The sequence below is a fragment of the Rousettus aegyptiacus genome, unplaced genomic scaffold (genome assembly GCF_014176215.1).
Source record: "Rousettus aegyptiacus isolate mRouAeg1 unplaced genomic scaffold, mRouAeg1.p scaffold_m13_p_1, whole genome shotgun sequence".
NCBI classification, from domain to species: Eukaryota; Metazoa; Chordata; class Mammalia; order Chiroptera; family Pteropodidae; genus Rousettus; species Rousettus aegyptiacus.
Window position 1 is genome coordinate 43,281,769 of NW_023416284.1, and position 17,214 is coordinate 43,298,982.

The window sequence follows — 17,214 nt, forward strand, 5'->3', positions numbered from 1 at the left end:
ATCAGATCAGTTACCTCACCTCAGAGGGGAACTAGAACACCAGCCTGAACACATGACTAAAGCTTAGACCAAGTAACCCAGCCATACTGGCAGGAGTTAGGGGAGGATCACAGTCCTGTGGAGGTATGTATGTGTCCCCAGCTTGCCCTGGTTTAGGGAAGAAATTTGAATTCCGTTCCTGCCACTCAGTAGGGCTTTTGTTACCAAAACAGTCTAGTGGAGTGGCAAGAGCTGGGTTTTGGAGCCAGCGAGATCTGAATTGGTCCTCAGTTCCACCATGTGACCTCGGGCAAGTCACTTAACCTCTCTGATCCTAGGTCTCATTGTAAAGCAGTGATAACCATTCCTCCTTTGAGAGGGTATCGAGCAGGTATATACTAACGCCAAGTCCCTGGCACAGAGAGAGATTCTAAGTAGTTTATCAGTTTTCTACCACATTGACGAGCTAGCTCAGCTGGATTTTATTGAAGTGTTTGGCTGAGCCTGAGGATCCAAGGCTATTAGTGCTGGAAACTTTGAGCACAACATATAGCTTATTATAATATCTTGGGGAAAGTCGGCTAATCTCTGAGACATGGTTTCCTCATTTGCAACTGGGGAGCATGATAACTGATATGCCTTTCCTAGGTAATCAATTGTTAGAGGATAACGGGAGACTGAGTACCTTGAAAAGCATTATACGGAATGTGTTATGATTATAAAAATAATAGCAATAACATTGATTAACATTTTTGAGTGCTTACTTTTTGCCGAAAGCTTCCCATGTGTTAACCAATTTAATTTTAATTCTCTAGCAGGGTTACCAGGTAGAATTTTATTTATCATTCTTATTTGTCACTTGGTTAAACTGAGGTACCTAGAGGTTAAGTAACTTGTGCAACTTCGCACAGATAGCTGGGGGAGGACCCAGGATTCAAACCCAGTCAAATCAAATTCCAGAACCTGCCCAGGGTGTATTAACCACTATGCTTATATTGGCATTGCTATGTGATTGCTATTACTATGTTTCTTTCCTACAGAGAAAGCATAGTTATTCTCTGGGTATGAAATTGGGCTGTAAAGCCATTATAACAGCTCTACAAAGCTACCTGTTAATTAGGCTCAATCCTCTGGATATACCTCGAACCTCTTTGCAATACCTGGGCTTATATCTATGAGCCAATATTTTCATGGATTGAGTCTGTATATTTATATAGATTATAGAAACATGTCCGAAGATAGAGATCAGTATATAAATGTAAAGAAGGAAGGCATTAGCAGAATCGTTTATAGGCTCATGATTCTATTGTAAAGGATAATTATTCATTGGCTGAGGTGAAATGAAAAGTGTCATTATGGTAACACATGAGTGATGGCCATGCTTAATCTGTCTTCTACTATGCATACCATAAAGGCATTCACACCTGTCACACATTCCTGTGGAGCTACCCAGACTCCGATAACCTCTCTCTTCAGTTTTTTTTTTTAGTGGAAGATTAAAGCGAATGATGAATCACTTATTTTTTATTTTTTATTTTTATTTTTGCATTTATGAAAAAATTATGCAGGCATTCGAGTGGTTAAATTAGCCTGTTAGGTATCTCAGAAAAAAAGTTATTTTTCAACAAATTCTCATTAAATTTAACAAATTTACTAGGCTCTGCTTGTGCTGTCCAATACAAGCTACTTGCCATGCATGGCTATTTAATTTAAATTTAAAAATTAAATTCCTTAGTCACGCTAGTCACATTCCTTGTCTCATTGGCTCAACCTGTGGCTAGTAGCTACAAGTTAGATAATGCAAGTTATAGACTGTTTCCGGTTCAAATGGACAATGATGCCAGACAGTAGGATACACTGAAGATGGAGTGATGACCAAAATACTCTAGATGCCTGTCCATATGGGCTTAAAGTCCTACAGAGAAGACAGCTGTGCTACAAGCCATCTCATGTTGGGGGTCAAAGAAGGACAGAGGGCAATGGGAGGGTATGGCAGGGGCATCAACCCAAGGATGTGTGGTCAGAAAAATGAAGTCAAAGAAAACTTCATGCACATAAATAACAGACCAATTTTTTAAAAAGTTGAACTTAATTTAAAAAAGGATTTTCTCAGAAACTCGATTCCACAATTAGTATCAACACGATGTTTAAAATATTATATTATTGAAGAATAAGCCCAAATAAAATTTATTTCATTATTAAAATGTTTAGTGTAATAAATCTCAAAAGAAGTTGAATGTACATACAAGATGATTTTATTTATGTGAAATGCTAGAACAGGCAACATTAATCTTTGATGGTAGAAATCAAAGCTGTAATTGCCTGGAATGAGGGCAGGAGAGTGGGTGGGAAGAGGGATTAACTACAAAGGATATTTGGGGGTACTTTCTGGGATGTTGATGATATTTTATATCTTGATAGGGACATTGGTTACATGGTAAATGCATTTATCAGTACACATGGAACAATATAACTAAGATCTGTACCTTTCTAGAATGTAAATTATATCTCAATTAAAAATTGAATGGCTAGAAATTTATATATTGTGATATGTTACAGTTGATATGAGTAACATGGAAATATTCATTGCCTCATCACTTCATGTGCCAATGACCTGGCCTTCCTAACCCTTATCTTTCCTCACAGGCAGGAATATGTCTGACATCCCTTCTGATCTCATGCCATGTGGATATAAATATGTTGCTCCTACTTTTCCAGTTTTTCATGCTTTCTTTATTATTGAAAATAGACCAGCTGGAAGGTTAAGAATATTAAGAATAGTGTTATTTATTTTGGGGTGGGGGGATCTGAGGTGAATTTTACTTCTTTTTCTTCTTCACTGTATTATTTGAATCTGTAACAAAGACCATGGTTTTTTTTTGTTGTTTATTTGTTTTTTTAATATTCTGACACAAAAGCTCATTTTGTCTTGGCTTAGAAAACAACATTTACCCACAGGTATGATATAGTCATTAGAAAACTTTGGGTTTTATACTATGGTTAGTAGCAAATTTCCTTCCAAGCGGCAGGCTCTGTGGTTGATTATTTGGTAAATGGGTTAATTTCATGTCTTGCCTGTCTCCACCGCTGGCATCCAGTCTTTCTGTCGTCCTCGGGCACAGCGGAGAGGCTTGGGGATGCTTGGAAGTGCTCTCCAGCTGCCTGCTGCTCTCACCTGCCCCCTGCACTCTGTGCTCACAGATTCTTACCTGACTCTGGATGAACCCATGAACAACATCACCACGTCCCTGGGGCAGACGGCTGAACTGCACTGCAAAGTCTCTGGGAACCCACCTCCCACCATTCGCTGGTTCAAAAATGACGCGCCCGTGGTCCAGGAGCCCCGGAGAATCTCCTTCAGGGCCACCAACTATGGCTCTCGGCTGCGGATTCGCAACTTGGACACCACAGACACGGGCTACTTCCAGTGCGTGGCGACCAACGGCAAGAAGGTGGTTTCTACCACTGGAGTCTTGTTCGTCAAGTTTGGTAAGCAGCCTCCTACTGGGGACGGCCTTTGGCCCTGAGCCTCCACAGAGGTAAAGAGGGAGGGAATGAGCATATACAGAGAGCGCACTATGCACCCTGTAACCCCGGCGCTGGTACAGTTGTACCTGTTTTATAAATAAGTAAACCGAGTCCCGTCAAGTACCGTGCTCAGGATTACCCAGCTAGTAAACAGCAGAGCAAGCTACTCTAATCACCGTGCCATTGAGGGAGCGGTCAGAAAGATTTACACCACGCATGTCCCTTTTCTGTCCATCTGCCATCAAAGACCCCTGCTGTTACAATCAGTATCCAGGTGCAATCACCCAGCCTCCCACTGGAAACGCCCAGTGTCATGTCAGGACGCTGACTGTACTGACTGATTTTTCAGCACTTATCTTAGCATTTTTCAGGCACTAAACTATGGGATATAGACGAGTTCTCACTGGCATGCCTTTTTGTAAAGGTATATACCAGTTTTGGGGAAACTGGGGCAAAATAAATCTCAGAAAAATAAATATCACCTCAGGGGAGTTGAGAACTTTACTTTGTAATGGTTTGACTGTACCCACACTCACTGTATCCAACAACCCAGATTGACTTTTTTGTTGTTGTTTTTCTTTCATTTCTTCAGGTCCTCCTCCCACTGCAAGTCCAGGATCCTCGTAAGTACTTTTATTTCCTTTCTTGTCATTTCTAAGTGTTTTCCAGAGATTTCTGGGGCAAAGGCAGTGTTGGTGCTTTGCTTAGACCAAAATATGGTATTTCCAGATTTCATTCCATTTGCCCTGCTCTCATTCCATTTTACTTTTTCTCTGATATAAAGATGCACAGGAGACCAACATTGGCAATAATCTCAAGTGTGGTGAACAATCAAAGCAAAAATCTACTTATATTTGCTATTTTAGAATTAATCTATATTATTTACAACAATAAACAGATTTGGTAAAATCAAACAAAAATGATACAATGCTTGCTTAGGAACCTGTACTTTAGCCATTAGCTTTAAAAGGTTTATTCTACATTTCCACAAGCATTTCTGATGCTTTAGTCATTGAACAGGTCAACAATTAAGTGATCACTTTATTTTCATTCCCTTTAAAGAACTCAGAGGCAGAAGTTCTGACTCACAGAGAGGAAGAAAGCCCTGTGGTTAAGTTAAGGGTTACGTAAATTTTGATTCTTTTTGAGCCCCTTGTTGTGGAGTCTAAAGATCCAATTTCTTTCACTGACACTATTATTGATGTATTTGCCCTTTATTCTGGCTAAGGGATTCTCTTTTTTCACTCTAGAAGCATCCACTTGGGGTATTTTTCTTTATGTATACTTTTATTTGGGGGCGGGGAGTCCCATTTATTAAAATTCTTGCTCTGCAAGAAAATATATTTCATATGTTATAGAGTTCTGAAATAAAATTCACTGGGCTCTACCATGAGAGCATCAAAATGTCTGACATAGCCTAAACCTGTGGCAAACATAACAGCCACTTAATTTGCTCTAATCCCCTCTGTGCCACTAATTACAGTGTGGGATATTTTAATATATTTGTGTGTGCCTGGAGGCCCAGTGGCCCACAATCCCATTAATAAAATAGGTAATGGGTAAAAATAAACATTGGCCTTCAGCCACACTGTTCTGCTGTTTCATCAGCCAGTTAAAGGCAACTGTAAGACTCTTTAAAATCACCCAAGTGCTAATTGCATTCTACTTGCCCAGGTACAAAATGTTGATTGATCTTAAAATAGGTCAGAAGTTTGGTCACTCTACCTTGCATTTCTTGAAGTTAATCTTTTTTTTTTCTTTTTCTTTAATGATCTCGCTATTGGTTGGTATGTGGAATTCTTTTGAAGTCTTACTTAAACAAAGATTACAACCTGTGTTACTTGCTGTAAAAAACACTTCCCACCCTGGTACTTTATTTGTTCCTGATAATCCGTGTTTCAAATGCAGCTGATAATCTGTATCCCAGGTTGATTAATATGGTTCACTAATCTGTCTTTACTATTAAGTACTGGGCTGTTGACTTTCTGCCTGTTTTATTTGCCTCAGAAATGACCTTTCTTTTTTATTACTGAATTATTTTTACACTCTCGTACGTCCTTTCTTCTCGAAGTTTTTCTTTGCCGCCACCTTTCTGATGAACCCTGTTTAGCTCACATGGTTTTTAATTTAATAGAAAGATAGTACAGTAGTCCCTCTTATCTATGGGGGATATGTTCCGACACTCCCACTGGATGCCTCAAATCACAGATAGTAGTGAACCCTTTATATATATATAATTTTTTACACACACACACACACACACACACACACTGTACAGCTTTTTTTAGACATATCCAAATTGCCGGCATCACTACTTTTGCACTTTGGGGGCATTATGAAACAATAAGGGTTACTTGAACACAAGCACTGCCATACTGTGACAGTCAATCTGATAACGGAGATGACTACTGAGTGACTAATGGAGTGGGTATCACATACAATGTGGATACACTGCACAAAGGGATGATTCATGTCCAGAGCAGGACAGAGAGGAATGGTGTGAGATTTTATCACGCTACTCAGAATGGCGTGCAATTTAAAACTTATGAATTGTTTATTTCTGGAATTTTTTATTTAATATTTTTGGATTGAGATTGACCAGGGATAAATGAAACTGTGGGAAGTGAAAATACCGATAAGGTAGGGCTGACTACTGTATACTACTTTTGTAAGCCAATGTCTGCAGAGAGGATATTGAAATTCCTTAAAGATGCTCAACCACAGTTTAAAAATGTCCTTTGATATCAGGCCCCTCTGTTTCATCTTTGCTGTTCAATTATTCATCATGTTAGTCAGCAAGAGCGTGAAATGTATAGTTGCCACATTTGTTTAGAGAGAGCTACAATAAGATGCAATTGAAATTGGAGATCCCAAGGAGCTTTCAGCCATTAAATCTTCATTCTTATTATGGCATTGCCAGTTGGCTTTTTGACACCCTTTTTCCCTTTCCTTAGACACCAACAACATAGCCTCCATTTCCCCTTCTCAGCTGCCACCACTTAACCCTGTCTCTTAGAGTTCTTCTCTTCCTAAGACTAACTCTCAAATAGAATGCTAGTTCCCTTCACTATCCTTATAGCCCCCAACAAGCAGCCAAACCACACTACAAGGGGACAGGTAGAATGTAACAAAATGATAGCCTTGGGAATATCACATTGAGAATTGCTCCAAAAGCCTTTTGTCAAACTGCATAATACTTTTTCCAAGGTAGGGGCGAAGTGCAGTTATAAAATTGCTTGAAGGTGGCTCAACAGAGTTATTGAAGGGAGATAAATGCAAGTCCATGACACAAACTAAATCTTTGAACGGTGAAATGTATTAGGTATATGGAACCTGGTGAGGGCTGTGTGCCATTTGAGGCCACAAAACTGCAGAACCCCAACTGGAATGGGCTTATCCCTTGGGACCATGGCCTGGGAAGGTAAAGCATTTGAGGAACTTGTCACTCCCTCTATGGACTGCATTAATTTTCACATGAAGCTTGCAGGATGGTGTTTTTAGTTTGAAGTAGGAGTTGGCTTGAGAGCAGTTTGGCTTCTGTTTATAGCTTCAGGCTTTATTTTACTCTGTCATTGCTGGGTCCTGGCCCACCTCTAACAATTACACGGCCCGGGGCATGAGCACAAGTGGAGGCCCCCATACCACACGTCTAAATATTTAAAAGTTATAAATCAAGCTAGCAAACTATTAAATGAAATATGTTCTATCCTCCCACATTGACAAATATACCTTCATAATGATGAAATAAAAAAATACATGCAAAGTTATGGTTTTTATATGACCAAAAGCTATCAAAAATGACTACTTTAATCATGATTATGTATGTCTTGGTGTTCTGTTCATGGGCCAGATATACAGTATATAATTCATAGATTGTTATATATTAGTTCCATTAAAATGTTTTATTGCCTTCATTTCAACAGAATGACTACTTATGTTGTTTTACACAAGATTTTCACATAGTATTTATTCTTGGGACAACAATGCCAAATTTGACAAACTTTACTGAATCCTTGTACTTCTTACTTTTTAAAACTAATTTTAATTTGGATACAGTACATTTCCCTGAGCCGGTAGCCTCTGTTATCAATGAAATTCCTAAAGCAATACTTAAATGTGCTAAGAATTTTAGCATATGAATTAAGAACTTTATAGATAATGTTCCAATATAGTAATGGGGCCATATAATAAATAATTATTGCAGAATAAATTACAAAATATATTCTGCAATATATGCAAAATATATATTTAATCATAGAAAGCAGAATCATGCTTTACACATGATCCTCTATATGTACAAATTTAAGAGTAATATGAATTGTTTAATGTATTACTTTTCTAGGGCTGCCGTTAACAAACTACTGCAAACTGAATGGGTAAAATAGAAATTTATTGTCTCACTGTTCTGGAGGTGAAGTCCAAGATCAAAATGTCAGCAGGATTGGTTCCTTCTAAGTGCTATAAGGAAGACTTTCTTCTGGTGATTTGGCTTATAGCTACATCACCATAATTTCCACCTTGACATTCACATGGCATTCTCCCTTTGTATGTATCTCCAAATTTCATCTTTTTATGAAATCATATTGTATTAGGACTCACCCCAATGACCTCATTTTAACCGGATTACCTCTTTAAAGGCCTTATTTCCAAGTAGGGTTATATTCTGAGGTACTGGGAATTAGGACTTCAACATGTGTATTTTGGAGGAACACAGTTCAACTTATAACACTTAATATTGCAAATGTTTTCCCAGCCTTGTGAAACTCTTGCAAATATGACTCTGATTTGTGAGAACTTTCAGACTGAAATATAAAGAAAAGCAAGAAAACAGATGCTTGGTAATATTGAGAATGTTTGCTTTCAAAGACTCTTATTGCTTTTAAACTTGAGAGGAAGAATTTGACAAGGTGAATAATTTATCTTACTGAAGTGCTTTTGCAACTGCTGTCCTTCCTGCGCTCCAAGCAGTATCCATCTCCACTAGCAGTGGCACAACACACAAACCTTCATAGTACATAAACTTGGTTGCCTTCTGTTTCAAGGCCATAGGACGAGAGATGTAGGGAAGTGATTCCTGGGGCCAGAACAGTGTTAGTCGCAGCAGTGGATGTTCAAGGTTTTGATTATACTGCGTCAGCACTGTGTGTAAGATCCCAAGAGGCAGAGGACCCCATGTGTACTCTTTATTTTTGTCTTTTTATTCTTGAGTTATAAGAGCTCTTTACATATTTTGGATACTGTATCCTTGCCAAATATATGACTTGCAAAGCTTTTCTCATTCTATAGATGTCTTCATTTTCTTGACGGTGCTCTTTGAAACATAAAAGTGTCTACTTTTGATTAAGTCTAATTTATTTATTTATTTTTATTTGGTTGTTTGTGCTTTCGAGAAACCATTGCATAATTCAAGGTCACAAAGACTTACTCCAACCTTTTCTTCTAAGAGAGTTTTATAGCAGAGATGGGTACTTATAGAATGTGATAAGGTGACATCTGAGGATAATTCAAAGGAAGTGAGAAAGTAGTGTTTCCAAATTCCTGATAGATATTAATCTTTGTAATCCAGGATGAATAAATTGGAATTCCTGAGAATTCTCAGAAATTTCTACAATTATTAGCTACTCGGTATTTTTCATAAAATTTATTTGCAGGTTTGTAATTAATTATGATTTTCCATAATAATAAATGGTGAATTATTTTTCTCTGGTCTGGGAAGTTTCTGTAAAATAAAATACAATATAATTTTAAAAAGGTTTTAGTTTTATAGTTTTAGCTCTTACATTTAGGTTTTTGGTCCATTTTGAATTAATTTTTGTATATGGTGTGAGGTGGGAATCCAGATTCATTCTTTTGCATAAGAAAAGCCAGTCATCCCAACACCATTTGTGGAAAAAACTATTCTGTACCCACTGAATTGTCTCGCCCACCTGTTGAGAACCAACTGACCAAAAATGTATGTGTTTATTTTCAGACCCTTAATTTTACTCTCTTAATCTATGTTCCTCATGCCAGTTCCTCACAGTCTTGATTACTATAGGTTTGTAGTAAGTTTTGAAATCAGAAAATGTGAGTCCTCTAAATCAGTCAGTGTTTCAATGGAAAAACAGATCCAGTAAACTCTTCCATGTATATGTATATAAAGAGATTTATTGCAAGGAATTGGCTTATGTGATTGTGTGGACTGGCTAGTCAAGTGTGAAATCCATAGGGCAGAGTGTCAGGAGGGGTAGGCTCGATGCTCCTGACCAGATGCTCACGCTGTACTCCACAGGTAGAATTTCATCCTCCTCAGGGAAACCTCACTTCTGCATTTAAGTCTTTTTGACTAATTGAATCAGGCTCACTCTTTTATCCAGGACAACCTCCTACTATTAGCTGATTGTAGATGTTAATCACATCTACAAAGTGCCTTCACACAACACCTAGTGTTTGACTGAATAACTGTGGACTATACTGTGACAAGTTCACACATAAAACTGACCATCTTATTCTCCATCATCGTTCTTCCTTTTCAAGATTTTGTTGTTGTTCTGGGTCCTCTTGCATTTCCACATGAATATTAGGGTCAGTTTGTTTTTGCCAAGAGGCCAGCTGAGGTTTTGATAGAGATTTCATTGAATTTGTAGATCAATTTAAGTATTACTATCTAAACAATATTATATCTTCCAATCCGTGAACATGGGGTATCTTTCCATTTATTTAATTTCTCTTAATAATGTTTTGTAAATTTTAGTGTGCATGTATTGCTCTTTTTATGTTAAATTTATTTCTAAATATTTTATTGTTTTTCATGCTATTTAAATGAAAGATTATTCATTGTTACTTTATAGAGATTAAACCAATTTTTGAATATTGATCTTATATCCTGCACCTCTGCTGAACTCATTTATTAGCTCTAATAGTTTTGGGGTTTCCTTTTTTTTTTTTTTTTTTGTAGATTTTCTATCTATAAGATCATGTCATCTGTAAATATAGATTGTTTTACTTCGCTCTTTCTGCCTTGATGCCTTTTATTTCTTTTTCTATTTCCTGATCTTAAGGGGAAAGCTTTCATGATGCTAGGTGCATGTTTTTCTTAGATACCTTTCATTAGGTTGAGAAATTTTTCTTCTATTCCTATTTCTGAGTGTTTTTTAAATTATGAAAGTGTAGGATTTTGTCAAATGCTTTTTCTGTGTCTATTGAGATGATCATGATTTTTTTTAATCCATTATTACGTTAACATTACGTATTATGGTGATTGTTTTTTAATGTTAAACCGAGCTTACATTCCTAGAATAATTTCTATTTTGTCATGCTGTATAATTCCTTTTCATATGTTGCTGGATTCAGTTTGCTAGTATTTTGTCAAGGATTTTCACACCTGTTTATAGACATTGGTCTATAGTGTTCTTGTGATAGCTTTGCCTAGTTTTGATAGTAGAAAAATACTGGCTTCTTATGATGAGTTGGGAAGTATTCTCTTGTCTTCCATTTTTGGGACGGTTTTGTGAAGGATTTGTATTATTCTTTAGATGTTCGGTAAAATTCACCGATAAAGCCATTTCAGCCTAAACTTTTCTTTGTGGGAAGTTTCAAAATTACTAATTCTACTTCTTTGTTTATTATAGGTCTATTCAGATTTTCTATTCTTCTAGGTCAGTTTTTGTAGTTTGTATCTTTTTAGGAAGTTGTTCATTTCATCTAGATTATCTAAATAGTTGGCATATAGTTGTTCATAATTGTTATCATTCTTTTTAACTTCTGTAACATCAGTAATGATATTCTTTCTTTTGTTCCTGGTTTTAGTAACTGGTTTTTCTTTTTCTTGGTCAGACTAGGTAGTCTAGCTAAAGGTTTGTCAATTGTGTTAATTTTTTCAAAGAACTGTCTTTTATAGAAAACTGACATTTAAATAATGTAATGTAGCAACTCTGGAAATCAAATCGCCTCCCCTCTGATGTTGCTGTGTGTTGTTGTTGCTGTTTGTTTAGTGACTTTCTAAATGAATTCAGTATAGTATGTATTCCCTGTCATGTATGGCTACTGAAGTCTTTGCTCAATTAGCTTAGTGATCACCTAATGATTGGACAGAGATTTCCTTAAACCAGTAAGTCTTTCAACCTTTGTCTTTGCATTTCATGTGTGCTTTGGGGCATCCCTTTTGGAGCTCCAGTGATCTATAACTCTGCCTTTGCTTTCTTTTCCTGCTGGAGCAGGGCCTCAAAGTTAGAGGTGAGAGATTAGGGCTTTCTCAGGTCTTCCCTGGGCATTCACACAGCTCCTCATATGAACACATTCTTCTATAACCCCAGGAATATGTTGGAGTTTTACAAAGTCCCTTACGAACATCTCATTCCTTAGATCCTTCCTTTGAACTTTTGAGCTTTTTGGCCAGGCTCTTGTTTTCTGAAACTGGTATTGCTTCCCACCCACCCCCATCCCCCCACCTCCGCCGCCCCAGGCAACTGTGAGTATTTTTCAACAAATGTCATGGAGCTAGGGCTTTTCCCACTAAGAAATTCTGAGTTCAGTCAAATAAAGACAAACCCTGTGAATGGGACTTTTCCAGATTGCTTCTAGCCAGGTCAAATTGAGCCGATTCCAGGAGATGGGGCTTTTGAGATGCTCCAGCCGCCTCAACCTCCTCCAGTGACTGCTAGCTAGGCTGCTGGTTTTCACAGCTGCTGTGGAGAGGAGGCTGCTGATTTTTAAGGTTATTGCAGAATTCAGAAGAAGCTGGGAACAGGGCAGGTAAAATTCCACAGAACTCTGTTGTTACTAAATTTCAACCTTTTTGTGGTTTTTGTTACATAAATGTTCCTCAGAGTATTGCAAGCCTTTTGTTAATTTCCAGATTTCTAAAAATGTTGATTTTCCTAATTTTTTTTTTTTTGCCAGTGTTCTCGTTACTTATATGAAGGAATATATTTTTCGAGTCCTTCCTCTGTCATTCCATATTTCCTACCTCCACAGGGTCCTCTTGTCTATGTCTAAGTACAGCAGTAGGTGAGTGCTGTCTTCGAAGGCCTGTGAGGCTATTGTTCTTTGTAACAGCTTTCCTTTGCTGAACCTCTTCTCTAAAACTAGGCAATACGTTGAAATTCTTTATATACATCATCTCTCTTCTTCAAAACGGCTCTCCAGGGAAGATATTTTGACCCCTCTATTATCAGAGAGACTAATAAAGGTGAGAAGGCTTTAATTGGACCTAGTTCGTATCCATTTTCTTCAGTGTTAATCTTTTGAAATTATTGAATTGGTTAATTTGATCCTAGTAAAACCTGGAGAACACAAGTAATATATCACTCATGTTGGTTTGAGGCTGCCTCCTGGTATATATCTTGAGCTTTCCTGATAGGGAAACAGATCCAATCCAACAAACACTAAGCATTGATTTAGTTCAATGTATTTTTATTAACCACGTACAAAAACACCAGGCTCTCGGCCAAGCTCTCTGGAAACTACAAAGGCTAAGCTTTGCCCTCAAACTGCTTACTCAGTATGGTAGGGGCTGAAAAGAAACAGGCCATCCAAAGCACCAGCAAGTACTTTTGACCAGCCTTCCCCTCTTCTCCCTCTCCCCTACCACCCTCTTCTAAGACACTGTCATATCTTATTTTAAATTCTATAGCGACCTTTGTACCGATATACCTTCTTTTACCCTTGCCTCTTACAGACTGTTTTTCATCATAGAAATCAGAGTGAGCTTTTAAAAATGCTGCCCCATTAGGCCTCTCATCCCCCAGGCCTCTCAAACTTCCCATTTGGAATAGATTCCCAACTCCTTATGTACCCCTCTATCGCCACTCCTAGAACAGCCAGCATTCAGTAAATATTCACTTAAAAAAGAAAAGAAAAGCAACATCTCAGTTTCCTCTTCAATGAGATGACTATAACACTATCTGTCTCATAGGATTGTCATTCACAGTAAGAAGTCAATGAATATAAAGTACTCAATACCTGGTAGAACTAAATATTCCTCAAATGAATAAGATAATATTTGTTAATCGACTAACTTTACTTTCTTGTCTATTTATAACATATGAAAAATTCTGGTGTAGAGCATGGTATATAAGTAAGTTCAATGAATTTAAGTTATATTTCTTTGTTTTTCTTTATCCTCTGAAGTCTGCAGTCTGTAAAAATAGTATAGGGAAATAAAAGTGTCTGTGTTATAGGATGTGAAGGTTGAATGGAATAATAAGATGAAGTGTGTTAAGTAGCTAGCACTGTGCCTAGCCCATATTAGGAGCTTAATAATGTTCCCAGACATCATCACTATTATCATTGTTATTTGAGCAAAGAGGCTCTGCCTTCTTTCCAGCCAGAGTCCTTCTGGACAGCATTTCCTGCTGTAAACCCCAGTGAGAGATCTTGAAGCCTTTATTTCCTTTTCTCTCATTGGCCTTTGTCTAAAGTCCCTTTTCATCAGAAAGGCAAAGTGACCAGCTTTTGCGGAATTGTTTCCTACTCTTATCTGCTTCCAAGCCTTAGCCACAGTGAAGAAGTGTAGCTGGGTGCTGGCCCAGCCCAGGAAGTGATATGCAATTTTCAACTCAAGATAAACTCAAGGATAACTTTCAACACAGATACTCAGACAGTTCAAGGCGGAGGTGCCTTGCTGAGAGGAGACCAAGAAGTCACTTAGAAGCTAAGCTGGGACACAGGGGGCCATTACTCCAGTGAAGTAGTTAACTGCTGTGTCTTCGTCAAACCGCCTAAGACTCAGCACTCAGCAGAGAAGGGGCAGATGGAGGGAATGTGGAGAGATTAGATAAGAAGGATTTCCCAATCCCAGGGGGAGATAGATCCAAAAGTATGGAAGGTTGAGAAGCCAAGCTTTTATATCCCAATCCACCCCATCACTCAACAATTCCCAGTGAATGAATAGGGTGTGGAAAGCTTCCAATTAAAACGATACTTGTGAATATTGGCAAAGTGTATCTTTGTGTGCAGGGCACATTTAGAGAGAGAAGAGGAAAGATAAGTCCTTGCTTACTAGGAGCACGCATGCTGAAAGCTTGTCCACCAGACCATGAGCTTCTTAGTCTATGGATTAGTCATAACTGTATTTCCACACTTAGCACAGCACCTAGCACATAGTGGATGCTCAACAAACGTGTGTTAAATTGAACAACAAGAATCTCTGTCCTGAAATCTTTTCTCCATGTTATGACACGGTTTTATTCATTTGCTCAACACATTTTTATCAAGCTCCTTCTATGTTGCAGGCCTCTGACTATTAGAAGCTATTTTTAAGTCATACATGTGGGTGCCGGGCAACAAAACTAATCCAAAAGTTCTCCTTCTACATCATTTACACTTTCCCTTTCTGTGTTTATGAGTTTTCATATCAGCTTCTGCTCTAAGTTACAGAGCAAGCACTTTTCAAGAAATGGAGAAAATCTGCACCCTAACTTTGGCTGTGGGTGAACAGAAAGCCTCAGGGTGTGGTTTACAGCACTGCTTCTCAAATTACAATGCATGTATAGTATAAATCACCTGGGGATGTTATTAAAATGCAGATTAGGAAAGAGTAGGTATGGGGTGGGGCCTGAGACTCTGCATCCTGATGTGCAACCAGCAAGTGCCCGTGCTTCTGGTCCGCATACTCTGAGAAGCAAAGGTTTAGAGAAAAGATACCTTTCTGGGTCCCAGTCTTTCTCTGTCATTCTCTAGCCAGAGACTCTGCACATATTGCTTAACTTCTTTGGATACAAGTTTCTTTAATGCAAACTGAACTTGAATTTAATGTCACCGAAGAGTTCTTCTAACTCTAAATTTTATGACTCATTAAAACTCAATTTGCTATTTCCTTTATTATAGTAAGACCTCTTCAAGTTCTGAATTTAGTACAATTTGCTCTTGGGTCCTCTTCCTCTGTTATGTGCTTCCATCCTGCCCGTTCCAAGCAGATAGTTAGATCGATCAGTGAGAATGATTTTGCAGAGAACTCCCACGTGGGAAACTCCCATCATCATGACCACCGAATTCTGAAGGGTTGTGATATTGTGCTCTCCTGGGTGAAGGGGACACAGCTGTCCATTTTACTGGTCGGTAGCAGGCTCTGCTTGTCTCCAATTAAACAGAGCAGCATTTTCCTCCCATATTTCTTTACCAGGCTCCTGCCTCATGGGCTGAGTGCCTCTATTTGAAGTAGAGCAAGGCGATCAAGGCAGGAGGCAGTGTGATGTGGCGGCAGACACAGCGCCCTGTGTCTTCACCTGGGTGTTTTTAAGGCTCTGATCAGATGATCTCGTTGCCTGACCAGCAGCCTTTGAAAGCTGATGGGAAATAGAGACACTGGATTGCATGTGTGACTTGTGAATACAAGTTCATTATTAATTCATACACTCATAGAGCTTTCTAAGGAAAATAATCAGATATTATAGCAAAAAGTTTATGAAATGTTATGAATAATCTTGACCATCCTAAAGGGTAGCTGAGCATAATGATCAGTTCTTTGCATAAATGCTGTATAATTAGCATTTGATTTTTTTTTTTCAGCCTAATGTTCAGGGTTTTTTTTCTCTCTTTGGTCTTTGGTCTTTATTAATCAGCATCAGTGTTGACAATTTCTCATTGCTTCTCTCTCAAATTCATGCGTGCGTGCACGCACGCGCACACACACACACACATTCATATTCATATGTACTCCCAAAGCAACAGCCAGCTTCTTGTTATCTCAGGCAATGCTTCTCTACTCAAGCTATACATAATTTTCACCCAGGGAATTTTAAAATTACCCGTACTCAGGCTCCTCCCCAGACAAATTAAATCAGAATATCTTGGGGAGTGTCCAGACATGATATTTTATCAAATCACCTGAAGTAATTTTATGTGCATGCACTCAGATTTGAGAAGCACCCTCTCCTATCCTCTTCTTGCCTGAGGAGAATTTGCATTAGACTGCCAAGTTCTAAAATATTGTAGATACCAGAGGACTTAAAGCAGCAGGAACTCTGAGCCTGGATAATCACATGCCTACTGCACCATCAGGATTCAAGCAGGAAAGCAGAACCAACTCTGAGTATTTAACCCAGGGAAGTTAATATAGAGGATTGGTTACACAGGTCATAGAATTGCTGAGAAGCCAAACGAGGGATGATGATGCTACTCAAAGGTCATCAACAGATAGAAAGTGCAATCATGGCTAGACAGGAGGGACAAAAAGAAGGGGAGGTTTTTACTACAGCCTAGAAGTAGGGTCATCAGGGAGGCCGAAATGATGGCAAGCCTGTTCTGTGGGCCCTGGAGCCATGAGAAGATACTCTCGCTCATAACTCAAGACTGAAAGAAGGGGAAGAAACAACTTGGTTTTTCCCCTCCTCCCCACTTCCAAATGCCAGCCAATGCCACCTATTTGGGAAAATATATAAGAAGCTACCTCATACGAGAAGCCTGAGAATTGCAACCTGGAGAGGTCACCTCCTTTGCAGGTGCCAAGCAGAGCAAGGGAATGGCAGGGAATGAAGCCGATGGCAGGCAGGCCCAGCACTAGCACCACTACCCCAGACTGACTTCCGTGAAATTCCCAAGAGAAATTATAAAAAGGGATAAGAATAAGACCTCTTCTATTTGTGTGACTGTTTATAATTTTCAGAACATTTTTTCTTATCTCTTTTGATAGTACAGTCATCCAATAGCTTTCACTGGTATTTTACTTTCCTGTCTAGAAAAAAATGGGAAAATAAACGATCATGCCTGTGTTAAATCTTATTTCAA

At 38.5% G+C, this 17,214-nt stretch overlaps 1 protein-coding gene across 1 annotated transcript in view; it reads left to right on the plus strand.

Moving 5' to 3' along the window:
* Nucleotides 1-17,214, plus strand: part of ROR1 (receptor tyrosine kinase like orphan receptor 1) — a 367,166-nt gene that overhangs the window by 246,579 nt on the left and 103,373 nt on the right. The window contains exons 3-4 of the mRNA XM_016140401.2: nt 3,181-3,468; nt 4,100-4,130. Of these exons, the coding sequence (XP_015995887.2) occupies nt 3,181-3,468; nt 4,100-4,130 (319 nt within the window). The remainder of the gene's footprint in view (nt 1-3,180; nt 3,469-4,099; nt 4,131-17,214) is intronic.